Raw genomic sequence first — 27194 nt, forward strand, 5'->3', positions numbered from 1 at the left:
AGTATCCTGTCCCTGTCTGCGAGGAGTTCTTCCTTTCCCCCCCTAAAGCAGCTAAAGCTACCCCCTGAAACATTACTCCTATACCCTTAAAACCTTACTCTAACACCCCTAAAACTTATTCTTATACCCCTAAAACCTTATTTTAATACCACTAAAACCTTATTTTAATACCACTAAAACCTTATTCCTATAACCTAAAACCTTACTCCTATACCCTGAAACGTTACTCCTATACCCCTGAAAACGTATTCCTATACCCTGAATCCGGATTCCTATACCCTGGAACCTGACTCCTAAACCCTAGAAACCTTACCCCTTAAGCCAGAATCAGACTTATATACCCTGAAACCCTTAACCCTACATCCGGAAACCGACATATATACCCGGATGTTTTCTTCCCACCCCCTTTTTTCCTTCCATTCCTGTTACACTTCCTTCCACTTTCCACCTATCTTCTCTTTCCTTCCTTAGAAGGAAAAGTAATAAGCTTTTATGTTTTTCTATTCCTTTTTTTTTTTTTTAATTTTCTTCTTTCTTCTTCTTTCCTTTGCTTGGACGTTTTCTTTTTTTTCTCTCTTTTTTTTCTTTTTTTTTTCTTTTTTTTCTTTTTTTTCTCTTCTTTTTCTCTTTTTTTTTCTCTTTAATTTATACTTACCTTCTTCACCTGAGCCCATCAATTTCTTCTTTAAAACTTCATCCTTTTCTTCTCTTCCTTCTTTTTTCTCTTCCTTCTTTTTTCTCTTCCTTCTATTATTCTCTCTTCCTTCTTCTCCTTAAACGTCCTTTACTTTTCTTCTTTTTTTTCTTTTTTTTCTTTTTTTTCTTTTTTTTCTTTTTTTTCTTTTTTTTCTTTTTTTTCTTTCTTCTTTTCTTTCTTCTTTTCTTTCTTCTTTTCTTCGTTCCTTCCTACATTTTCTTCCTTCTTTTTTTTTTATTATCTTTTTCTTTTTTCTTTTTCTTTTTCTTTCCCTTTCATTCCTTCACTCTTTTTTTTTTTTTTTCCTTAAAAATAATTTTTTCCTATATTAAAGACTTTTCATTTTTTTCTTCCTTTACTACTTTTTTTTTTTTTTCCCCCCTTTAAAACGTTCCCCTTTTTCTCACCCCCTCAAAACATTCTTCGTTTTGTTCTACCTACAAACAAACCTTCTTAACCCTTAATCTATCCTCCTTTTACTCCACACTAAAAATATTCATACTCCTTATCCTACTTTTAAACCCCCCTTCTTTTCCTTCTCTCCCTTAAAAAACATATTTCTTTTTCATCCTTTAAACAAAACATTCCATCATTTACCATTTAAACATTCCTTCTCAATTATCCTTTAAACAATCTTGCTTTCCTCTTCCCATGACTTCCTTTATTTCATTCATTTTTACCTTCAATCCTTTTATAAATCGTCTCCTTTTCGGATATTTTTTTACTCATTAACCCTTTACCCTAAAATCGGAATCTTACTCTTATACACGTGAAGCTTTAATTATATATCCCTGAATCCTAAACCATAAACATAAAACACCTAAACCCTAAACCCTAAACCCTGAACCATAAACCCTAAAACCTAAACCCTAAAACCCTGAACCTAAACCCTAAACCCTAAATCCTGAACCCTAAACCCTAAACCCTGAAGCCGGAATTCCTAAACCCTAAACCCGGAATGCCTAAACCCTAAACCCGGAATAACTAACCCCTAAATCCTAAACCCTAAACCCTAAACCCTAAACCCTAAACACTAAACCCTAAACCCTAAACACTAAACCCTAAACACTAAACCCTAAACCCTGAACCTTAAACCTTGAAACCCAAAACGCTGAACCCTGAAAACTAAAACCTAAAACAGAAACACGGCCACACAGAAACACGGAAACACGGAAACCTGAACCTTAAACCTTAAACCCTTAACCCTAAATCCAAAACGTTAAATATAAAAACCTAAACCATAAAACCTTAAACCCTAAATCCAAACTCTGAGCCCTAAAGCCGAAACCAGAAACACAAAAGCCTAAACCCTAAACCCTGAATCCTAAAACCTAAAGCCTAAACCATAAAACCTAAAATCCGGAAACCCTAAACACTAAACCTAAAACCAAAAAACCTTTACACTAACCCCAAAAATACTGAACCATAACCCTGAACCCTGAACCTAAAAACTGAAGCCCGAACCTAAACCCGGAACCCTAAACCCGGAACCCTAAACCCGGAACCCTAAACCCTAAACCCTGAACCCTAAACCCTGAACCCTGAACCCTAAACCCTAAACCCTAAACCCTAAACCCTAAACCCTAAAACGTAAACCCTGAACCCCATACCCGAAGTCCTATATCACGAACCTCCCTTCCGTTCCTTCCTTTTCCTCTTTAATTCTCATTGTGGACCATTTGTAAAAAGGTTGTGCTTCTTCCACACTTTTTTGCGCGGAACCGTAATATAGTGTCCGCGCGTGGTTGCGAACTGTTCGCAAAATAGGTTCCTCGCGATGGTGTTCTCGGGCATGGGTTCGCCGAATTTTTGCGAAGGTGTGTTCTGGCGGAGATTAATCCTCCTTTTTTATACCATACACAATCTTCTTTAGGTGCAGTTTCACATGTGAAGAGGTCCAAAATTACAATATGCTCACATGGAAGGAAGAAGAAAATTGCCTCATTCCTTTTCCCTTCTTTCTTTTTCATTCGACTTTATAACATTAATCAAGAAAAAAAAAAAAAGAAGTAATAGGTGACAAATGATAAGTGATAAAATAGGAAGGCTACAATAAAACGAACGTGTGGTCCAACTTCCTTCTCCATTTCAAGGGAAACCTAAATGAGGAAAATTACTTTCTCCTTGTTGTAGGAATAATTGAATGGGAACTCACCGCGGAGACACATTTCCATTTGCCAAATAATTTGTTCCACTTTTTTCTTTCATTTTTGGATCACTGCATCTTATTAACATCAGAGAGTTTTCACTTCACCATTCGGCGAACAATTTTTAAAGAGAAAAGGGTCCCTTCCGCCAATACACAATATCGAAAAGGAGCGTACCAATTTTCACATTTCTCACTTGGCCCATTTTGCAAATGCGCAATGGATTGCGCTGAGTAGACAATGCGCTTCTACAGCTGTTCTAAGAAGCAAAGGAAATCTAACGAAGGCGCTTCATTAAAGTACTAAAAATTTATTGTGTATTCTTCTTTTTTTTTTCTCTTTTTCAGTTCAATTTTTTGTTAAAACATTTGTGAATTTTTTTTTTTTTCCCCTGGAATGTCTCGCCCTTCCGGGTGCACCGCGTTGATGTACGCATTTATGCGAATTCATGTTTTGGCCCTCGCCCCCTTCCTTTTCTCATCGCATTTTTTTTTAAAAGCGATAAAATTACCGATGCGCGTATAAATGGGAAGGTAAAATTGCAAAAAGGGAAGCACTTCGCTCAGCGAGCTATCATAATTAAAAAAAAAAAAAAAAAAAAGTACACATATAATTTACGCGCACGTATATACAAGCAAATGCATGATGTATCTTTATGGCTGTTTGTGTAAAAAAAAAAAAAAAAAAAAAAAAAAAAAAAATCCCTTTTCGACGTTGCACTGAGATCCATATCTCTGTCTCTAATAACCTGGGTAGGCAGGCAAACTAGCATTAAGGTGACATGGAAAGACTATAAAAAAAAAAAAAAAAAAAAAAAAAAAAAAAAAGACGGATACATATGTACTTAGATGTAGGAGTTCGTGTGGCTTTCTTCTCCATCACTTGGATTATCCATTTGAAATTTCCCTCTTTCTGCGCACCTTCCTTCTCTTTTTTTTTAGCACCCCATTTGGCTAATGCATCCCCGCGGCTCTCGCGGGTGGCTTAACATATAAGTAAATAAATATATAATATATATATGCACATATGTATATGTATATATGTATATATATATATATATGTATGTGTGTGTGTTTATATTTGTGGAGAATTTATATATAAGCTTGTCCTTCCGTGAGCGGTGAAGCTTAGGAACTCCCCTGCGGCTACTTCCGAAATGCACATCTGTCTTGGCGCAATTTCATAGCGATATCCAGCTATGCCATTTCGACTTGGAGAAAATGAAGAGCTTCTAAAATTCGCTGTGGGAATGGTTCTTTTCCCCACAAGTAAATTTTTTTTCTTTTTTTTTTTTTTTCCACAAACAGCCATAAAGATACATCATGCATTTGCTTGTGTATATGTGCGCGTAAATTATATGTGTACTTTTTTTTTTTTTTTTTTTTTTCTCTCTCCCCAAGCTTTTTTTTTTTCTTTCTTTTTTCATTTTTTTCCTTTTACTCATGGTTTTAAACATTCTGTCATTAGGTGTGTTTCATTATTTCTTCATTTCTTTACTTGTTCATTTCTTTACTTCTCCGTTTGGTAATTTCACATTTAGATGAAAAGAAGAAACAATATAAACTACTTGCATGCAAAATATAGAGAATTCCCTTCGGTAATTTAATCCTTCACCACAGAGCGTTCATTCGCGTTTTCACCATTCCTTGCTTGGGCTGATTTGTTATTCCCCTCCACTGCTTGTGAAGAGGTACGGAGGAATTTGCAGTCGAGTTTCCGCTTCTGTTTTTGCGTGTGTTTGAAGAGGGAATACACACTCCGTGGGGCCCAAGGCGACCCTTCTCTGGGAACCTCCACGCCAGTGTATTTTATGAGAGAACGAATTTGTTGGAGTCTGCTTCTCCTTAATGATTCTGGGGATGGATACATTCAGCCCTGCAGTTACTGTGGCACTCACGTGGGGGTGTAGAAACGAGCGCCTACTCCTGTTGGAGTTAACCCAATAGGTGTCCTCCTACGATGTGCTCGCCTGTGCCATGCTCACCTGTGCCGTGCTCATCATGGTAGAAGTTTGCCCCCCTTCCCTCCGCCACTTTCGTTCACCTCACACCATGTTCACACTATCCGTTTTACCACCCATCCCCCCATGCAGTTAACAAGTTCCAAAAATGAGAGAAGTAATTAGCATTCACGTAGGTCAGGCTGGTATTCAAATTGGAAATGCCTGTTGGTAATGGGATGAGAGGAAAAAAAAAAAAAAAAGAAAAAATTATAATGTTGATGGAGAGTAGAGAAGTTTGGGACACACATGATGTTTTCTGTGTGCGTCCTCATGAACAGTTGACAGATGGAGTGGCACCACCTTCCCTGCATTACTTAGGAGTGTGCGTCTACTGATGTACGCACAGGCGTACGTGTGTATATTTCTACGCGCAATTACACACACACACATATATATATATATAAACACTTTCCTGGCAGGGAGCTATTCTGTTTGGAACATGGAATTCAGCCAGATGGTCAGATGCCCAGCGACCAGGTTGTGGCCGGGGGAGACGATGCCTTCAACACCTTCTTCTCTGAGACGGGCGCGGGAAAGCACGTAAGTAGAGGGACCAATTACAAGTGTGAACAAAAAAAAAAAAAAAAAAAAAAAAAAAAGTATGCCTGCTCTCCTCCTATTTTATCGCTCCCTGTTCATGCATATGTTCACCCACTTGGCACACACACACACACTTATCACCACAGGTACCACGTTGCGTCTTCGTTGACCTAGAGCCAACCGTTGTAGATGAAGTGAGGACTGGAACCTATCGTCAGCTGTTTCACCCAGAGCAATTAATATCAGGAAAGGAGGATGCCGCAAACAATTTCGCAAGGGGTCACTACACCATAGGAAAGGAAATAGTAGATGTTTGCTTAGATCGAGTGAGAAAATTGGCAGACAACTGTACAGGTCTACAAGGCTTTCTTATGTTCAATGCTGTGGGTGGAGGAACAGGAAGTGGTCTGGGATGTCTTCTATTGGAAAGGCTAGCCATAGATTACGGAAAGAAATCGAAATTGAATTTCTGTTCTTGGCCATCACCTCAAGTATCAACAGCTGTGGTCGAACCATACAACTCCGTTCTATCGACCCACTCTCTTCTAGAACACACAGACGTAGCGATCATGTTAGACAATGAAGCTATATATGACATATGTAAGAAAAATTTGGACATTGAAAGGCCCACTTATACAAACTTAAACAGATTAATAGCGCAGGTTATTTCCTCGTTGACAGCTTCTCTACGTTTTGATGGTGCCCTAAATGTGGATGTTACCGAATTTCAAACGAACTTGGTGCCTTACCCACGTATCCACTTTATGTTGTCGTCCTACGCACCCATCATTAGTGCAGAGAAGGCATATCATGAGCAGTTGTCCGTGTCTGAAATTACGAACTCTGCATTCGAGCCTGCTTCTATGATGGCTAAATGTGATCCCCGTCATGGAAAGTACATGGCTTGTTGCTTAATGTATAGAGGAGATGTCGTACCCAAGGATGTGAATGCAGCTGTTGCTACAATCAAGACTAAGAGATCGATTCAGTTTGTTGACTGGTGCCCAACTGGATTCAAATGTGGTATTAATTACCAACCACCCACTGTTGTGCCCGGGGGAGACTTGGCAAAAGTGATGAGAGCTGTCTGCATGATAAGTAACTCCACCGCAATTGCTGAAGTATTTTCTAGAATGGACCAGAAATTTGACCTCATGTACGCTAAGAGAGCATTTGTCCACTGGTACGTTGGAGAAGGTATGGAGGAGGGAGAATTTAGTGAAGCCAGGGAGGATTTGGCTGCTTTGGAAAAGGATTACGAAGAGGTCGGTATCGAAACCAACGAGGGTGAAGGAGAAGACGAAGGATACGAATGAACTATGCATGTCGAATGCGCTGAATAACACGCAGAATAATATACACAAGGGTGGATTTAAAAATAAAAAAATATAAAAAAAATAAATTGAAAAAAATAATAAGTCGTGCGCTCCGAAGAGTGCTCCATGCTTCCTGATTTGCATGTCTTTACACGAAGGTGTAGTAGCGCAGAGGTGTAGCGGCACAACGTTTTTTTTTTTTTTTTTTTTAACGCACTATAATTTTTTATGCGCTTAATATAGCGGTGAACAAATGAGCAGAGAAGTGTGCCCTACATATGTGGATGCTTGCACTATCTGGACATTTATATTTTTATACACAGACGTGTGTGATACCTCCTTTCCCTGCCGATCGGCACGCGGATGGATTAGGCAAATGCCAATTGATACCGTGCAGTTATATCCCCCCTGCGTGCACCCAATTAACACATTCATTTAGCACACACACAGTGGCGAACTCAAATGACCATTTCAAACATTTACACTTTTTACGAAAAGGCGCCTTGAGTAGAGAACAGTACTGCATGTATTGCGAAGGTTATTGGTGTACATGCACGATGGGCATGTCAGCTGTATGATCCGGAAAATCAAGATGGCGTGGTTGATGTGCTTCTACAACACCCCGGCGGTCACAATCATTGGATTCGCCTTTCCCTGTGACTGGACAAAAATTGCTTTAATCAGGATGCCTACGGTTCATTTTTAAATTGCCATTCACAAGAGGAGGGTCATTTTCCTGTGATTACTTTTTTCTTTTTTTTTTTTTTTTTTCTGCTGACCTGTTCAGGTAAAAATGTACCTTCCTTTTGGCAACTTTTTTCGAGGGAAAAAAAAAAGAAAAGGGGAACGTGAGTTTCCCACCCAACGTGGCGCATTCCATTGTTATATGTTAAAAAAAGGATAATATATACAGTCTGCCATTTTTGCAGGTAAATCGCACGATTGTCACGGAAGGAAGAAAAAAAAAAGAGAACTGTACGCCTTAAATATCTACACAAGTGAGTATGTCATATTGACGAATTTTTGTGTTAAAAAAAAAATTATAGCCCTTTTTCCGGCGTACGGATAAAGTGGGAGAATTTCATATTTATGATTGAAAGAAGGTTGAATAGGTGGAAAAAAACGGGGAGACATTCCTCATTTTCCTGTGGGAATGTGATAATCTCCTTTGTGCGGAAAAAAAAAAAAAAAAAGGTCGTAATAAAAAGTGCTGAGTATGTGGCATATATAGGCGATTACCCCCTTCTGGTGTTATGCCCCCGTTGTGGAGTTGTGAGGGGTTTTCAAAAATAAAATTCCCACCGGGGGCACAGGAACACTCTTTCCCTATGCCGTGATAGACCCGCATATACGCTAGGGTTTCTAATTAATATGGGCCACTCCCCAAAATACAGCGCAGTGGAAAGGTCAAACGTGGCATAAACTGCATTGCGGGGGGAAGAGAAAAGGTTGATGACTGCGTGTTCCGCGTACCTTAAAAGGGGGGGAAAAAAAATAAATAAAAATAACTGGGGGAAAGAAGGTGTTCCTTTCACGCAGGTGAGATTAAAACGGTATGTGTCGTATGCGAGCTTGGAACGAGGAGTAAAGTATACCATAAGGGTGCGCCAGGTACGGGTATATATAAAAAGAAATGGAAGAAGAAGGGGGGGGGAAAAACAATAATTCAACACGTAATAAATAAAACATGTATTCGCTTCGCTATTATTGCTAAAAAGCGTTTTTACGCGTGATATGCGTAGCATACTGCGGGTTGGCCTTTTTCCGCCACCCCGGTTAAACTGTGAGAACTGGCGTTGTTGTTGCCGTTGGCGGTGCGGAATGCACTTAGGAACGAACTTTCCGCATGAGAAAAAAAAGGGGAGGAAGAAAAAATAAGAAAATAATAAATTGTCGTCGCAAAGTATGCGGGATATATATATATATAATGTTATTCCCCCATGGGCATTTGCTCCAAATGGTATTACGCACAGCGCAAGGTACAAGAAAAAAAAAAAAAAAAAAAATGCGTTTAAGTTTTTATTAAGAGTGGGCATAATTAAGTTCCCTCCCCGAGGAGCCATTGGAACGCATTAAAAAAAAAAAAAAAAAAGGAAAACTGCATGAGGGTTAAAAAGGAAGAAAATACTACAATGTTATATTATGCTCTGCTTTTTTTTTTTTTTTTTTTTTTTTATGAAAAGTGTTTACAAGGATCTCTACAAAAATAAATTGCCATCATATGCATGAAATTAAATTTTACATTTTACGAGAATAGAAGGAAAAAGGAGGCTCACTCACTTTATTGCTTTTTCGCAAGGGATTCCTTGAGTATTTGTTTTCCCCCGTACCCCATACTTGCTAAAAGTAGCATATAATCATCATATATATATATATATATATATATATATATATATATATATATATATATGTACATGTATATGCGCGCAAAATTGTACGCTTAGAGAAAGGAGGAAAAATCTGCCAAACAGTGGAAAAGATACCCTCGCGCTTATTTGAATCTCCCCAACGGAGTGACGTACGAAATTTTGTTAACTTGTGCATTCAATTTAGGAAAAATGGTAATGGAAAAAAAAAAAATAAAATAATTGAACTGCTTCGATTTGTATGAGGCACCCGCGTGAAAGCGCCAATACAACGTTCGAGTGTACCATGGAGTTGCGTGAATCCATTTTGTTCTTTTGTTGTTATCTTATGGATATTGCGTATCCCGGAAGGGGAAGAGGCAAAAAAGGGAGTTCTTATAGCGGATGGAATGTTAATAAAAAAGGGGATCCTCTCGGCGGACACCCTTTGGCAGTATCATCCGTTGTTCCTCCTTGGCCGCGCGCGATTAAGATGCACAACATGCTATCGCATGGTCTTCGCGCACCGTGTTGGCGCATCATGCTGGAGCATTCATCCGTTGCACATATATCGTACATACCACCTTATCCATGTTTGCTATTCTGCAGGCGGAAGAATTCACAGATGATATAGGAGTAGTAAATCAGAGGCTTCTGGAGCCAGTGCCCTTTGTAAGGACGAATAATTGCATCAAGGATGTAGACGCCGAACTGTTTATTAAGGCATATGCAAGTTACTTAAAGCTGCACAACAAAATTACCTTTCCCAAATGGTGTAACTTCGTGAAAACCGGAAAAGGAAGAAAATTAGCCCCCCTAAATGAGGACTGGTATTTTGTAAAGGCATCGAGCATCCTAAGGAAATTATACCTTAGTCCAGACATTGGAGTTGGGTACCTCAGAAGGCACTACAGTTACAAGCAAAGAAGAGGTGTTGCTCCCAATCACACCAGTTTAGCTAGCGGAAAGATCTTAAGGTCAATTTTACAACAACTAGAAAATCTCGGCTATGTAGAACAGAACCCCAAGAAGAAGGGAAGAAGACTTACTACCAAGGGAGAAAATGCCATCAACAACTTTGCCAGGTACATCAACAAGAAGGTGTATAAATTGGATAAGGAGTAAGGGGAAAGCAGAGAAAGTGCTCACCATGGTGTGTGTGTGTGTGTAGGGGGTGGGTAGAAAGTTAGTGTGCAGATGAAGGGCGGCACCACACGGAGCATCTCGTGGAGCATATACACCAGGTGTGTGAACTCGCCAAACGTGAAGAAAAACCACGTGTTGCTTCATCCGTGCAGGAGTAAGCCCCCTACCCCTGGATAACCACAATTGTTATTGAGTAGCACTTTTTCCCTTTTTTTTCCTTTTTTTTTTTTTTTTTTTCCACCCCATTGTGAATTTTATACGTATGTGTGTTATTCCTCTTTTTTAATACTTCAATGTTGTGCTATACCTTATATCCTATTTATACAACTTCACGTCGATTGGGAAGGTTACGGTAACCTGCGGGGAGAGAGAACCCCATCCATGCCACCCTGACGGCGACAACTGCAGCTTTAACTTTTATGCTTAAATTTTTTAAAGAATTTCGGGAAGACCGATGAGAATGCGCGGCAAAAATGGTACATTTTTACCTGAACAGGTCAGCAGAAAAAAAAAAAAAAAAAAAAAATTGAACGAACAAATAAACTTAACCTCCTCTTTACCAAAAAGTTCGCTTGACATTTTGTGGGCAGAAGAAAGTTCTCGTGTGAAATATGCACGGGGGGATGGAGTCCGTGTCCAGGGTCACCTCTCCTCATGGAGTTAAATTGTTTCAAGCAAGGTGAATAGAGACGTACCAAATTGTACTTCACTTTTTTCGAGAGAGGAGTGTCCCATTGGGTGTTCTTCTCCACACAGGTATGACTAGAACACGCAGTATTGTTGCCATCGCCTATTGACTTTTGCCTTTTTTGTTTTTTCTTCTTCTTAAAGGCATGCACATGTGAGTGCAGCGTGCCATTGTCCCATACCCCGTTATCCGTTTGACGAACATGAGAGACAGCACTTTCTGAGGTCAGCGAAATATTTGTCCCTCCCCACCCATGTGGGTTATTCATTTTGTTCCTACTGATCCATATTGGCACCTATTTCTTTTCTGAGGGCCTGTATCCGTGATGGGGGATGATGGACATGCCGCGCGGGAAGGAAGGAGTGTTTTTGCAGGGAGAAAATAAAATATTTATATTTGACGTGGGCGTAATTACACCTCTTTTGTGAGAAAGAAAGGGAGATGATTTGATGCAGGCGCTAATCCACGCGAAGCTCGCGCGAGAACGAATGTAATACAACATTCCGCGGGACGAGGCCGTTTTCTCGTGCCCGAAGGAGGAATACTTCTAACCCCCGCGTGCATTTGCGGAAGGGTATTTTATTTATTATTTTTTTTTTTTAAACGCGCATAGGGGTAATATAACCAAAATTTACTGATGAAGAGAAAGAAGAAGGGGCCCCGCTTGAGGAGCAATTTTCACCGTTGACAGTTAGCTCTGTGTTTAGCCAAAAGTCGATAGTGAACCCCGTGCCCCCTCCCAGCTTTAGGAGGAGCATATGCAGAGGGAAGGAGTGCATGCGTAAGGGAGCACACAACGGTGAAGTATGAGAAGTTGTGCTACGTGATTGGTCAAATATTTTCCGTTCCGCTTTCGGTACTTATTTGAAATTACCTTTTTCTTTATACGTGATGGTAGGGATGGAAATGGGAGCATACATCCCTCGCGTAATATTACTTGTTGGAAGGGGCATTTAGGGTATAACCCCTTTTTGGGAGATCATCTTAGGCCATTAGTTCTTCTTCTTCTTTTTTTTTTTTTTTTTTTTTTTTTTTTGAGGAGAGAAGACTCATACAGTAGCATACGCTTACTACATTGTTGTGGGAGTGTATTACCTACTGAGGTGGTGGAAATTCGTGTCCCTCAGGGACCGTGTGGGTTTATATTTTTTCCAAACTGTGGAAGGAAATTCCCCTGGTTAAGTGACACCGCTACTGCGGAGTGCCTGGGTGGCAAGTTAGTTGTTGTCAAGGGGCAACTACCATTGGAGACCATCCCTTTGTAGTGAATCGCGTGCACCATGGCGGAGGAGTATGAAAAGTACAAGCGGTTTGAGTACCGCATGAATTCCAACCTGGTCCTCCAGAGGGAGGGCCCCATTCCTAATTTCAATGAGCCTACGGGTGAGAGCGAAAGTCTGGTAGGGAAATTGAAGCATAAGATGGGCGACAAGGTAGAGTACACGAAGCCTACTAGCCAAGGTAGGAGAACAGATGAAGGATATAGGAGAAGCAACAAGAGGAAGGAATTTATCTTCGATGAAAGCAGGAAGAAAGTTAAAAGAGGATCCAGTACGAGCGTTAAAGATAGAAGTGTATTGAACATTAACCTGCAGGATATATTTATGTATAAGCCAAGCACCAAGTACACGGAGAAAATATTCTCCAATGTAATGGGGATGGTTAGAGGCATCATTGGAGACCACACCGGTGACATCATTAACAGTGCATGTAACGAAGTACTTCATATTCTGAAGAACGATAAGTTAAGCAATGAGGAGAAGAAGAAACAAGTGGAAGATGCTCTTGAGGTGTCGTCCATGACAGATGAACAATTTATTGAACTGAACAATTATGCTAGGGAAATTTACGATTTTAACAGGGAGGAAGTTTTTGAGGAGGTGGACGAGGAGGAGGGAGTCGCCGTGGTGTTTGAGGAAGATGATGAGTATTTAGACTATCGGAGTAGCACGAAGGGTCGAGACGGGAGCAGGAGCCAAGAAGACATGGCCACCACGAACGAGTTGACCGATGACGAAGACGATGATGATGACGACAACGACGAAGAAGATGATGGTAGTGACGATGATAATGATGATGACGATGCAGATCGTCATGATAGTGATAATGATGGAGATGACGACCAGGACGACCAATCTGTGGAGGAAAATAATCTTGGAGAGGAAGACGACGGAAACGACGACGAAGAGGGGGAAGGAGAGACGAGAAAAAAGAACACGAAATTGGAAAAGAAAAGTAGCGGGGGGAAAAGCTCCAAAGGAGGCATGATTATGAGGACAGGTTCTATCCCTATGAAGAAAAAAACTGAAAAACAAGAGAAGCATTTAAGCTTGAAAGGTATTAAAAAAGACAGAGATGGAAAGAGAAAGGAAGGAGAGGATTACGATTTGGAAACGAATTCAATTGACGCACACTGGTTGCAAAGGGAATTAAACAAAGTTTTTAGCGATCCATCCTTGTGTCTAGAGAAAGAGAAAGAAGTGCTAGATGTGTTAGGTATCTATGATATACAAGAATGTGAAAACAAGCTAGTACACATTCTCAAGTACGAAAATTTTTGCATGGCAAAATTGTTGATTAAGAATAGATGGAAGGTTTATTACTGTACGTTGCTTGGGCAAGCCCAGACGGAGAAGGAGAAGAAGGGGATCATGGAAGAAATGAGGAAGAGCGAAGAGGGGGAAGAGATTTTAGAGGAGCTTTCTAATTTTAAGGCAATGAAGAGGAACAAACAGAGCGAATTCGCCAAGACGATGCGGAGGGAGGCGGATAATTTGTTCAGGAAGCGTAGGTACGGGGGGGAGGAGGCTACGGAGGAGAGTCTCCGGGGAGATCGTTTCATTCGCGAGGAAGACGATGATGATGATCAGGATGATGATGAGGAGGAGGATGAAGACAACGGTGATGATAGTAATGATGAAGAGGATGATGCCCCTGCGAAGAACGCAAAGTCAGGTACGAAGCAATCTGTACAAACGAAGAAACTAAGCGTGAGGATGGGCAAGAAGAAGGAAAGGAAGGACAGTGCGGGCGAGCGGCACGACGCCGAAGACGATGAAGACGAAGAAGAAGTGGAACAATTCAGAGCTAAGTTTGTCGACCTAGAGAAGATGGAAGTAAAACAAAAGGGAACGAATTTTTTTAACAGAGAAGTTGTATTACCAGTAGACAGCTCCAGAGTGGAGAGGAAAGAGTACGATGAGATTATAATTTCCAGTTCGAGGAGTAAGAATAGTAGTTTGAAGGGATCGATGGACAATGAGAAGTCTAGGGGGAAGGAGAATTACTTCACGAACCCAGATGATATAAAGCTCGTTAGCGTATCAGAACTACCCGAGTGGGCACAGGAAGTTTTCACATGCGTAGGGATTAGCAAACTGAACGCTATACAGTCAAAGGTACATGAAGTAGCTCTCCACATGTATGAGAAGAATATGCTTATATGCGCTCCTACGGGTTCGGGAAAAACGAACATTGCCTTGTTGTGTATGCTTAATGTGATAGGAACATATAGATTACGTAGTGGGAATATCGACAAAAATAATTTTAAGATTATATATATATCCCCTATGAAGGCGTTGGTGAATGAGCAGGTGCAATCGTTTTCTCTTCGACTGAAATGCCTAAATATGAAGGTGAGTGAATTAACAGGGGATGTGAATTTAAGCAGTAAGGAGATTGAGGAGAGTCAAGTTATCGTGATGACCCCAGAGAAGTTCGAAGTGATAAGTCGGAAGTGGAATGAGAAGATTCTTTTGCAAAAGATAAAGCTCATCATCTTCGATGAAATTCATCTGCTAAATGAGATCCGTGGAAATGTTCTCGAAAGTATCATCAGTCGGATCAATCGGTACGTGGACAACACGTTGGTCTACGATGGTGGTGTTGCGCATGGGGTGCAGAACGAAGTAAATGGCGATCAACAGAACGACCTAAACATGCGAAGGAAGAAGATTCGTTTGGTGGGTCTGTCGGCTACGTTACCGAATTACGAAGATGTGGGTATGTTCCTGCGTGCGGATTTGCGAAGTGGTGTGTTCTACTTCGACTACTCCTTTAGACCAGTCCAGTTGGAGCAACATTACATTGGTATCAAGGAGAAGAAAGGAATTAAAAAGTATGCCCTGATGAATCAAGTCACCTATGAAAAGGTTCTAGAAGAGGCCGGAAAAAATCAGATCCTAATTTTTGTGCATAGCAGAAAGGAAACGTACCGAACGGCCAAGATGCTGATAGAGAAATTTTTGAAAAGTGATAATCTGAACAAGTTCCTTATGGGAAAAAAAGTATCCAGTGAAATATTGTTATCGGAAAAGGAGGCTATAGTGAATGAAGAATTGAAGGAAATTCTACCCTTCGGGTTTGGTATTCATCACGCAGGGATGAAGAGAACAGATAGGAAGTTAGTGGAAGATTTATTTTCCGATAGACATTTACAGGTTCTGGTATCAACGAGTACCCTCGCTTGGGGAGTAAACCTTCCTGCACATACAGTTATCATTAAAGGTACTAGTGTGTATAATATAAGTGTGGGAGATTTTGATGAATTGTCTCCAATGGATATCCTCCAAATGGTAGGTAGATCAGGAAGACCGCAATACGATAAAAGTGGAAAGGCAATTATCATAACAGAGCACAAAAATTTGCAACTTTACTTATCCTTGAATAATGAACAGCTGTCTATCGAATCGACGTTAATGAAAAACATAGTGAATGTTATAAATTCGGAGATCGTTTTAAAAAACATACAAAACATTAAGGAAGGAGTGAACTGGTTCCGTTATACTTATCTGTACATACGTATGATGAAAAATCCAGAATTGTATGGAATATTCGGGAAGAATGAGAAAATGGAATCCATATATTTTGAACAAGGTAAAGAAAATAATATATCTGACTTGTTCATGGAAAAATTAAATAAAAAAATTTACAACATAATTTACTCTGCTTTTATAACCTTGGAGAAATACGATCTGGTGAAATATAATAAGAAGCTGAACACTGTGAGTAGTACATATATAGGAAGGATCAGTAGCTACTATTATGTGGATTACCGATCTATTGATCTCTACAGTAAGAAGCTCAACAAGCATACTAATGAGACGGAGTTGTTAAAAATTTTCGGAATGAGTGATGAATTTAAGCACATCTTTGTAAGAGAAGAAGAGAAACTTGAATTGTCTGTAATAATGGAGAAGCTACCTATCCCATTGAAGGAGTCAATAAGTATTCCGCACACAAAAATTAATATTCTATTACAGTTGTACCTATCCAATGTAACCCTAAATGGATATGTTATTAACGCAGACTTGATATACATACAACAAAACGCCTTAAGAATTTTCAGAGCTTTTTTTGAAATTTCGTTGAAAAAGAATTCCTACCATTTAAGTGCGCTGACATTGAAATTTTGCAAAATGGTAGAGAGAAAAATGTGGGGTACCATGTCTCCTTTGAGGCAGTTTGGTCTCCTTAGCAATGAGCTTATAAGAATTATAGAGAAAAAAAATATTACGTTCAGGAATTACCTAAACATGAGTCTCAATGAGTACATAACAATTTTTAAAAATAAAAAAATTGCAAAGAACGTATACAAATTGGTTCATCATTTTCCGAAAATTGAATTGAATGCATATATACAGCCGATTAACCATAGAATGTTGAAGGTTGAATTGAATGTCACTCCTGATTTTATATACAATCCAAAGTATCATGGTAATTTTATGTTGTTTTGGGTTTTTGTCTTCGACATTTCCAGCGAGAGTATGTTACATTACGACTTATTTAGTTTGAAGCGGGGTGGAGTTGCGAATTCGGCAAATATAAATGCTTTCAATGAAACTTCACAGTTGTATAAAGAGGGGGAGCAGTCAGGCGATACACTGGATGATCATTTGCTAACCTTCTTCGTACCGATAAATGAGAATCCATTTTATATCGTAAAGGTGGTATCTGACAAATGGTTAGAATGTGAGAGTACAATAAATTTGTACTTGAAGGATATAATCTTGCCCTCCAAGGTTTCCTTCTCTACACCACTCCTCGATTTGCAAGCATTGCCAGTTAACACCCTCAAGTTTGAAGAGGCGAAGAAATTTTTCCACAGTCGGAATATTACACATTTTAACCCTATCCACACACAGATATTTCCATCCGTGTATGAAATGGGTGGCAATGTAATAATATGTAGCTCTCCTGGTAGGTACTACCTAACCCCAGCCGAATTTGCCATCTTGAAGATGATCCGTTCTGTCATGGAGTTGAATTCTTTCATTAGGAGGTATATAAAAAAGGAAGATGATTTATACAAAATTATTCGCGATCGAAATATTGCTCATATAGCTTACAACAACCCTATGGAGTTTATCAAAATTGTCTATGTAGCCCCTTTGGAAGAAGTCGTATCGAAAACGTATGATAACTGGACCAGCTTTGCAACCTCCTTTGGAATGAAGATGGCTATACTGACAGGCGATGTACAGGTGGATACGAAAATTTTACAAAAGAATAATATAATTTTGTGCACTCCTGATAGATATAATAATTTGTCAAAAAAATGGAGAAGGAAGAAAATTTTTCAGTCGATAAATTTGTATGTATTTGATCATATGGAATTGTTGGACTTGTCGGAAGGGTCTATGATGGAAGTCGTCATTAGTCGGGTGAGATACATAGCGACCCAGTTGGAGTTAGGGAAATCGCAACGAGGAAGGAAAAGCAACACGAACACAGCTTCTTCATCTTCGGAGGGGAAATTGAAATTGCCTCCGTTCGTTGAACTAAACTTGGGAGATGATAGAATAAGAGAGAAGGGAGGAGGAACAGGAGATGCATCTCATAACCTTAACAAAATGCAACATCTCAGTATGGATGATATTTACGAAAATATTGGGGTGAATAGAATTGTGTGTTTGTCCAGCTGCTCCATCAACAACTGCAAGGATATAGGGGAATGGATTGGATGTAAGAAGAGCGACTACTACAACTTCTTGTCCAGTGTAAGAAATGTTCCCATCGAAATTTACCTGCACGCTGTGAGCATCATGAACAAACAGAATAGATACCTGTCCATGCAGAGGCAGGTATACCAAACAGTTAGGAAATTGAAAAAGAAGAATGCCATCATCTTCGTAACGGAGGATAAAATGTGTAAAACGTTGGCGCTCGATTTGGTTCTTTCTGCATGTAATGATGGTTGTAGTTTTTTCTCCAATTTGGGAGGGTCTACTGGGAAGGAGAATTTGGAGGATCATCTGCAGGATAGGTTGTTGGTGGAGTTACTGAAACAGGGAGTGGGTTACCTGTACCGAAATATGAATGAGATGGAGAGAAAGGTTGTGGAGGCTCTCTTTGACAAGAAGGCCATACAGTTACTCATCGTGGCACACGACTACGTGTATAGGTTGAACGTTTATGGAAATGTAGTAATATTGTTGGACACCATAATTACCCATTTCGATGGGAAGGAGGAGGATTATTCCATTCAGAGTGTTCTGCAGATGTTGAGTTATGCAGGTCGGGAGGGAGAAGACACCAAGTCGTTTGTTTACATATATACGTACATCACCAAGAAGGAGTATTACAAGAATTTCATTTACGAGCCTCTCACTGTGGAGTCCAACATGGAGGATAACCTACCAAACTTTTTAAACAACGAAATAGTGATGAATACAATTGAAAACTATCAGGATGCTATCGACTGGATCACATGGTCTTTCTTCTATAGAAGGATTAGGAAGAACCCCAATTATTATGGATTGAAAGGGGTATCCAATGAGCATATATCTGATTACCTGTCGGAGCTTATTGAGAGTAACATTGAGTTGCTCTCCTTTGCTAACTGTGTGTTGGTTGAAGAGGGTGAGGATTCTAAGCAGGGGAAAAAGGCACGAAATGAAATAACTCATAGTGGAGAAGGAGCTATCAGTGGTTCTGTCTCCATTAAGCCATGCAATCTGGGTATCATTGCTTCGTATTACAATATTGACTACCATGTAATCCACTTTTTCAATCAGTACGTTTTATCCTTGAAGGGATTGAAAAAAAACAGAATATTGGAAATTGTATGTCTTTCCAGTGTTATGTCTGAGGTGGTAAAAATGAGCAACTACGATGTGATGTTGTGTGTGAAAATCGCACAGACATGTAACATGAAAGTTACTTCTGAGTTTTTAAAGCTTTCCATAAGTACTGAATCTATAACGGGGAAAAATAGCCTTCTTTCAGGGGATGATCCAGATGGACAATCAAATCACCTGAACAAGTCAGGTGAAAATGATAAAAAAGAGCAATACATAAATTTAGTGAATTTTATTTCCAACCCGATGTACTTTACGCCCCATTTGAAAGCACTCATTATTCTGCAAGCACACATTCATCGGTATAGTATTCCGATAAACTACGTTGAGGAAACTAAAAGGGTTCTCCAGAAAACATTTAAATTAATTAATGCACTGATAGATGTAATTAGCAGTAACAACATTTTAAATTTCTGCCTTTTCGTTATGGAGATATCGCAAATGTTGACACAGAGCATGAACAGAACAGATGAATCGAACCTGATGCAGTTACCACACTTTGATGAAGACTTAATAAAAAAAGCGAAAGAGTTGGAGATAGGAGATGTGTACGATTTGATCAATGCGGAGGATGAACAGAGAGAGGAACTCCTGAATGGATTGAGTGAGAAGGAAAAAAGTGAAATTGCTAACGTGTGTAACATTTTCCCTGTTATTGAGGTGCACTACGATATCGACCTAGAGAAAAAATACAAAGTCAATGAAATTGCTACTCTGAATTTGACGGTAGAACGGGACTTGGTGCAAGACGACCCCGACGCGACTGCCAACTGTTTTGCACACTCACTGTACCTCCCCTTTGAGAAGGAAGAGCTGTGGTGGGTTGTCATTGGGATCAAGAAAATGAACCTACTGCTTTCTATAAAGAAGCAGTCTCTCGTCAAGGCCGTTAATAATTTGAAGGTGAACTTTGAGTTGCCTGACCAACCCGGTCGCTACGATGTTGTCATCTACATTATAAATGATTGCTACGTGGGTTGCGATCAGGAGTACGAATTTTCCATTGACGTGGAGGCGTGACGGTAAGATGGGCAACAGATGGGCAACAAATGGGTAAAAGATGGGCAACAAATGGGCAAAAGATGGGCATTGGTAGGATGTGGAAAATGCTTGACAGACGAATGGTTATAGCAGTTTAGCCCGTTCGTCTCACCACACAACAGGTATGGTTGTTATGTCTACCTTTTTTTTTTTTTTTTTTCCTTCTTTTTTTTTTTAATATATTAGCAGAACGTGATGTGTTATTTCAAGCGGAAAGGGGGGATGCTCCGTCCAGTTCTGGTGGAGCACTCATACCTTGATACATATGTCGGATCGTGGAGGGGTGCACTTGAACATTCTCCTTCCTGTACTTTGGATCCACTTGAAAATGTTTTTTTTTTTTTTTTCTTTTTAAACATACCGACCTGGTCGGTGACTTCCTCTATGGAGCTGACTCCACCTGTACGGGGAGCATTGCGTCCCTGTTGTAGTTCTTTAAATTTTACAAAAAAAAAATAAATAAAATAAAAATAGGAATAGAAATAAAGTGGACGTAAAAATGGAAGGTAGTAGCTCCGAGGTGGACACCCATATAAGGGTAAATGTTTACAGGGGGGGGGAAATTACACGGCAAGGCCCAATGGGGTGTGCCGCTGAGTCGAAGCAACATTAATTGTTACTTCAACTGTTACTGCAACTGTTAATACTTTCGCTATGGTTGTTTCTTCCCCCCGGATTGGCCCTGGCTAATCGTTTCGTAAAAATTCTTGAAGAGGGAGTTGCATTTCTTATCATCATTGTGGAGGTGCATGCAGTAAAACAAATTAGAGTAGTGGTCATTAAAAAGTTTGGAGAAGTGCACGTTGTCGTTGTTGTTCGTAGTGCAGTACTTGTAGCCCACCACCTTGAAGGATTCAGTTAAAATGTCTTTACATTTTTTCTCTCCTTGGTTTAGTAAGTGGTCTACATCATAGTTTGCATCGTCAGGGATTGAATTTCCCAAACACATAAACCGCTTTATGTCGTAGAAAGAATCATTCTGTTTCTGTGTGTGGTACTTTGCTTGGTTGTAGAGGGAAGGTGAGTCGGGCGACTGGTGGATCAGGTCGCTAAGTTTGGAGTAGTCTGTGGTTAGCGCCATTGGTCATTCGACTAGAAAGTGAGATGCCTCGGGAGCATCCTCTGTGGAGGCATACGTGGTGGTATCGATACGCAGGGATAGGTCTTCTTGGGGCTGTTCTTCGGACAAGATGAATTGTGCATCCGCCTCGAGGAGGGAGTGGTAAAAATGGAGAATCACTTCTCTACCAGTATATACGAGGAAGGCAACTACATAGGATTTATCCAAATGGACGAAGTGCGTATGGGGAAATAAAAATTAAAAAAAAAAAAAAAAAAAATTTTTAAGAAGAAAAAAAAAAAAAAAAAAGGAAGGAAGGAAAGAAAGAAAACGTGCAAAGGAGAAAAGAAAAAAAAAGCAGTTTTTTGCGAGCGGGTAATCATGGCCGTATCGCGCATAGCGCATAGCGCATCGCGTATAAATACACGGGGTGTTGGAACCATTTTTCTGCGCAGGGAATTTTTTTTTTTTAGCGTGTGGCCTCTACCGGAGTTCAGAGAATTTTATAAGTGCCCCCCCGATATTGTTACCATTCGTTTTCGCTTTCCCTGCCTTTCATGCTTTTTTTGTATTTGTATTTGTATTTGTTTTTTTTTTTTTTGATTTTTTTTTTTTTTTTTTTTTTTTTTTCCTCTGGGATATATAAAGTGGAAGGTAGGGGTTCGGCAGAAGAGTATACATTATATTGAAAAAGGCTGAACTGAGGACGAAAAATGGGGAAGAGCGAAGAGGAAGAGAAGCCAACCTGACATGACCCGCACCAAGCAAGGGGAGGCTACATAGATAGTTACTTCGCTCACACCGGAATGTATGTAGATCCTCCCCCCGTATCCTTTGCTCGGTTTACTTACCACCCATAGTGAGTAGCAAACCTAGGAAGTACTTCCCCCAATTCGAGAGTTACCAAAACGTGGAAGAGGTCATCGTAAAAATTAGAGGAAGTTGTGTTTCTTCCAGAAGGAGTGGTCCAAAAGGAGCAAACAGAGTATCCCACTGTAGGTGGTTTAAGAGGAAAGGCCCCCAGGAGAGGAAGGGAAAAAAGGGAGGACCATTTAAGGAATAATGCCATTTCGACATACAATCCATTTATGCGCTAAGCAAGAGTGAAAACGTAGCGCACCCAGGGGTGAAATTATATATATCACATATTGGTAAGGAATAAGGGCAAAGGAAGGGTGGAGGAAGGTGGCCCACCAAAGGGAGAGTATTAAAAAATACAGTTAAGTTGTCCTACTAACCGAGGTGGCTACAATTCGCCACGAGACACACCTGTTACAAAAAAAAAAAATCAAACGTATCATTTCAAAATGGAGAAGGAAGAAAATTACAGAATGTCGGAGAAGTACGAAATATGTACGAGCTTCGAAAACATAGGAATTGATGAAGGTCTATTGAGGGGGATTTATGCATACGGATTTGAAAAACCATCAGCCATTCAGCAAAGAGGTATCAAACCGATTCTAAGTGGCAGAGATGTTATTTTGCAAAGTCAAAGCGGGACAGGAAAAACTTGTGTCTTTGCAGTGGGTGCACTAAATTGTGTTAACCGTAACTTGAGCGAAACGCAGGTGATTATACTGTCTCCAACGAGAGAGCTAGCAGAACAGACGCAGAAGGTGTGCCTGGCATTAGCAGATTATATACATGTAACCATATACTGTTGTATCGGAGGCAAAAAAATGAGTGATGATATAAAGGCCTTAAATAATGGAGTGCATATTATTAGTGGTACTCCAGGGAGAATTTACCATATGCTAAACTTGAGGCACTTAAAGTGCAAGTACATAAAGCAACTAGTTATTGATGAGGCAGACGAAATGTTGAACAAAGGATTCAAAGAACAGGTGTATGACATTTATCGTTTTTTGTCTCCGAACACACAGATCGTACTATCGTCAGCCACACTTCCACAGGAGGTGTTAGAAATAACAAACAAGTTCATGCACAGACCTGTGAAAATCTTAGTAAAGAGAGATGAACTAACTTTAGAAGGAATAAAGCAATTTTTTGTTTCCATAGAGAAAGAGCAATGGAAATATGAAACGCTTGCAGATTTGTATGAAAGCTTAACCATCACCCAAGCGGTTGTTTTCTGTAATACCAAAATGAAGGTAGATTGGTTAACAAAAAAAATGCAGGAGGCGAATTTTACCGTTTGTAAAATGCATGCAGGGATGAGTCAAAGTGAGCGAGACGATATCATGTTAAAGTTCAGGCAGTGTAAATTCCGTGTTCTTATATCGACTGATATTTGGGGAAGGGGTCTAGACGTACAGGAAGTCTCCCTTGTCGTTAATTATGATTTGCCCAACTCGAGAGAAAGCTACATTCACCGCATCGGGAGAAGTGGCCGATTTGGGAGGAAGGGTGTCGCCATCAACTTTGTTAAAAATGACGACATAAAAATTCTCAGGGATATCGAGCAGTACTACTCCACGCAGATTGATGAAATGCCTATGAACATCACAGAGCTGCTCTAAGGGAAGGGGGAACCCTGGAATGGTTTAATTCAAGCTTTGCTTCATTCTGTTTTATCTAATTTGTTTTTTTTATCTGAACAGGTCATAAAAAAAGTGCGATAATTTATGCACATGTGAGGAAATATAGCCAAATATAGCTGTTTTTTTTTCTTTTTTTTCGCCTGAACGGGTCATATATATTTTTTTTTTTCTTTTTTTTTTCGCCTGAACGGGTCATATATTTTTTTTTTTTTTTTTTTTTTTTTTTTTTTTTTGCAATCCGATTTGTTAACAAAAGCTTGCCACTGAGGCATTCCCTGTGTCATTATGCTAATAAAACGCTGTAAACAATATGGGGGGGTAAGGAAAAGGGTCTTTTCCCCATTTCATTGTGTAGATTTTGTGTCCCGCGGTTTGTTTGTTTGGAGCAGCCAACGAGTGAGCCGTTAGCCCGCTTCGGAGTGGTAGCATTTATTCAATAAAGCCAAACGAGTGGGGGAGAAGGATAAAATTTGCTCATCCGCATATGTCTTGGTTCCCCTGTCCAGGTGCACCACGTCAACCACGTCAACCACGTCAACCACAACAACCACAACAACCACAACAACCACAACAACCACATCCACCATGTGCGCTTTTCCACCCGCGACATAATCAATGAACCAAGGAAAAGATAAATCCCCCTACCGTTGCCTCTTCGTTTGTTCTTTTGTCAAGCATGTAGTTGGTAGGAGAGACGGCCATTTGGGTGACTTACCCAGGTCTGCCATTTTTTTTTTTTTTTTCCTTTTTTCCTTCTTTTTTTTTTCCCATAATGGGGGAAAGTCCGTGCATATGGAACATTTCAACCTTTTGGTAACGTCCCCTTTTTTACGCGACTTTTCTGTGTGCACACGTGAGTGCCCATTTTTGTGTACATATATATATATATATATATATATATATATATATATATATATATATATATATATAAATATATATTTTTTTTTTTTTTTTTTTTGTCAATCTGATGAGCTACGTGGAGCACGGGCAATACCGCGAAAAATGGCGATGCCAAAGGGGGGATTTTTAACTGTTCTGTTTTTCCTACTATGTATTGCCCACTGGGATGGGGGATTTCCTCCCCCGGACAGGGACTGCCGACAGAGTTGTCCAAAGTTGTGTCCAACCGATGGGGAAAGCTACACGTGGGGTATATGGCCACGTAGTTCTGTCCCCATGATGAATGTTAAAGGAAGAAGTATTGCGAGTGGCTTTTACGCAACAGGGAAGGTCATATATGGGTTGAAGGAGGAAAGAAACTTTAGTGTGTATGGAGATTTCTGTTACAGTAGAAGTCGACATACAATGGGAAGAAATGGAGTGCTTATTGTGACAAGTTCGTATATCCCCAATACTAAATTGTTAATCCTGAAGAAGGTGGAGGAAGACATTAACAACTACATGAATGGGAAGAACGGAAACAGATGTGCAGACTTAGAGAGGAAAGCCTTGTTTGTGCACCCCTTTGATAATACCCCCGAGGGGAATTTACCGAATTCGTATTCCCTTTATGAAGAGGATATCGGTGACAATTTGAAGGATACCCCATTGAATTTTGTCCTACTCGCTTGTGGACGCCACGTGAAGAATGCCTACAAAATTGAGTTCCGAAATAATGCGCACTTTTTGAGGAATCACTTTTCTTGCGAGGATCAGGGTGCGCAATATTGAAAAAGGAGTTGAGAAGGCGTATTTCCGTTTTTCCCAATTCTGGCTCTCCACTTGTGTATGTCAGTCCAACAGTAGCACAACTTTACCGTTCCTCACCCCCACTCGTAGGGCTCATCGAGATCCACTTTCTCCTGGTGGTCATCTTAGTTGTCCTCTCCCTTGCGTACAAATCGAGGCAAGATTCATTGAGGGGAGCGCACAGTGCCATGAAGGAAGGTATCCACATGTCAGTGATGTTTTTTGTCCTCTCTAACCTATGCTACCTCATACATATATTCTTTTACGCATTCGACGGGACAGGGTTAACCTCATTAAAGGTGCTCAGTCAGATGGGTGAATCCATATACGACTGCTTCGTCATGACCATCATTTTTTACATTATGTGTTGCACAATGGATAGAGAGAAACGAAGGAAAGATACCTTCCGAACTGCGCTCAATTATGGTGTCCTAAAATTTTTATACCTTCTGGTGGAAATGCAAAACCAGGAAGACTTGAATCTCTACGCATCTTTGCATTCAGGTTGGGGGGGGTTAGCAAACTATGGTACCGTTACTTCGCGAGTGGAGGAAATGCCCACGCCTTCTTATTCTCTTCCCCTTTCACGTAGATATATTCATCCACACTCACGCATGCACATATATATATATATATATATATATATATCTACCTTTTTTCAGTTGTAGCTCTACCTTTTGTGCTTTACCGCGTGATCATAGCAGGTTTAGATTTGCTTCTCCACCCTAGAGTCTCACGCTATCTGGGGAGGGACAGTACATCCCGGGTGATGTCCCTTACCATGACGTGATAAATTATAACCTGTTCTCTTTCGTTCTTATCACGTTAGCAACGATTTACAGAAACTACAAGCGACTGCTGATGGAGAAGACTTCAAGGGAGGAAACCTTCTTCATCTCGCTTCACATGTTTTTGTTAGTTAATGAGGAGGGGTAACTCACAAACGGGAGTTATCTACGGGGGGGGGCGTGTGCCAGTGTTTTCCAGGCTTTACAGACGCGCCCTTTCTCTTATGTAGAAACTGTCCCCTTTTTTTCCATCGGGTCCTCCATCTCTGCAGATACAACCTCTGGATTTTGTCCATCCCGGCATATTACCTGCTGATGAGCAGAGCTTCGATGTAAAAAAAAATGGGAGATACGCTACTCTTGTTGTGGGGTGTGCATAGAGGACATGAGTGGGATGTAGTGTGCCACCTCATTGTCCTAGCCAGAGACGAATACGTACGTGCAGGCATCCCCCCCACAGGGGAGAAGCTTCTCCCATTTCCCCCTTCCAAGGATACGCACAAAAATGTTCGTTTTTTTTTTTTTTTTTTTCTTCCATCCGAAGCCATTTCACCCACCTGTACGTGCACTTTTTGAATCTTCTTATTTTGATATGTAATAGGGGGAGCAACCGAGCTGTGCATAGACCCGTTGCACTGACGCGTGGATTAGTCGGGCGTTTGCATTTTTATGTGATGCTATCTACGCAACTTCACTATGCTATATAGCTAGCTTTATTACTATTATTATTATTACTATTACTATTATTATTATTATTACTATTATTATTTGTTTTTTTTCCCTTCATTTGTGTATTTTCACCTGAACAGTTCATGCAAAAGTTAGCTATTTTTTTTTTTTTTTTTTTTTTTTTCGCTTTTTTCAAGATTTGGTGCATATCATTTCGGAGAAGAAGTACGAAGTCATGGAATCCAGGCATCCCTACTTGGATATGGAGTGACTCCTTTCGCATAAGTTGGAATGCTCTCACCAGGGTGAACTATGCGTGTTAATGGCATAGGCAGGTGAGGGAGAAAGCATTCTCTGATGCACTTCATCCAGTTGTGACGAGAGGAGAAGAAGCTCCCCTTTTTTGTAACTCAACCTCCCACCCTTGTACCGGTTTTCTGCAAAGCGGTACTCTAATCGGTACACATATGAACGGCTCGATTTTTTT

At 40.2% G+C, this 27194-nt stretch overlaps 6 protein-coding genes across 6 annotated transcripts; 5 read left to right on the plus strand and 1 right to left on the minus strand.

Moving 5' to 3' along the window:
* Positions 1 to 4952: 4952 nt before the first annotated feature.
* PKNH_0514200 (alpha-tubulin II, putative) lies at positions 4953 to 6702 on the plus strand (the record flags this gene model as incomplete). Its single annotated transcript, XM_002258237.1, has 3 exons — positions 4953 to 5014; positions 5266 to 5386; positions 5533 to 6702. 3 exons carry the CDS (start codon positions 4953 to 4955, stop codon positions 6700 to 6702), a joined length of 1353 nt encoding a protein of 450 aa, XP_002258273.1.
* A 2558-nt stretch (positions 6703 to 9260) lies between these two features.
* On the plus strand, positions 9261 to 10172 carry PKNH_0514300 (40S ribosomal protein S19, putative; the record flags this gene model as incomplete). Its single annotated transcript, XM_002258238.1, has 2 exons — positions 9261 to 9263; positions 9657 to 10172. 2 exons carry the CDS (start codon positions 9261 to 9263, stop codon positions 10170 to 10172), a joined length of 519 nt encoding a protein of 172 aa, XP_002258274.1.
* Positions 10173 to 12161: 1989 nt separating this feature from the next.
* PKNH_0514400 (pre-mRNA-splicing helicase BRR2, putative) lies at positions 12162 to 19979 on the plus strand (the record flags this gene model as incomplete). Its single annotated transcript, XM_002258239.1, has 1 exon — positions 12162 to 19979. One exon carries the CDS (start codon positions 12162 to 12164, stop codon positions 19977 to 19979), a length of 7818 nt encoding a protein of 2605 aa, XP_002258275.1.
* A 673-nt stretch (positions 19980 to 20652) lies between these two features.
* PKNH_0514500 (conserved Plasmodium protein, unknown function) lies at positions 20653 to 21081 on the minus strand (the record flags this gene model as incomplete). Its single annotated transcript, XM_002258240.1, has 1 exon — positions 20653 to 21081. The coding sequence occupies one exon, from the start codon at positions 21079 to 21081 to the stop codon at positions 20653 to 20655; it is 429 nt and encodes a 142-aa protein (XP_002258276.1).
* A 1286-nt stretch (positions 21082 to 22367) lies between these two features.
* On the plus strand, positions 22368 to 23540 carry PKNH_0514600 (eukaryotic initiation factor 4A-III, putative; the record flags this gene model as incomplete). Its single annotated transcript, XM_002258241.1, has 1 exon — positions 22368 to 23540. The coding sequence occupies one exon, from the start codon at positions 22368 to 22370 to the stop codon at positions 23538 to 23540; it is 1173 nt and encodes a 390-aa protein (XP_002258277.1).
* Positions 23541 to 24563: 1023 nt separating this feature from the next.
* On the plus strand, positions 24564 to 26978 carry PKNH_0514700 (serpentine receptor, putative; the record flags this gene model as incomplete). The annotated part of the gene is made up of 7 exons (XM_002258242.1): positions 24564 to 25218; positions 25341 to 25754; positions 25913 to 25954; positions 26080 to 26164; positions 26311 to 26370; positions 26583 to 26632; positions 26905 to 26978. 7 exons carry the CDS (start codon positions 24564 to 24566, stop codon positions 26976 to 26978), a joined length of 1380 nt encoding a protein of 459 aa, XP_002258278.1.
* Between the last annotated feature and the right edge of the window lie 216 nt (positions 26979 to 27194).

The sequence above is a fragment of the Plasmodium knowlesi genome (assembly GCF_000006355.2).
Source record: "Plasmodium knowlesi strain H genome assembly, chromosome: 5".
NCBI lineage: Eukaryota > Apicomplexa > Aconoidasida > Haemosporida > Plasmodiidae > Plasmodium > Plasmodium knowlesi.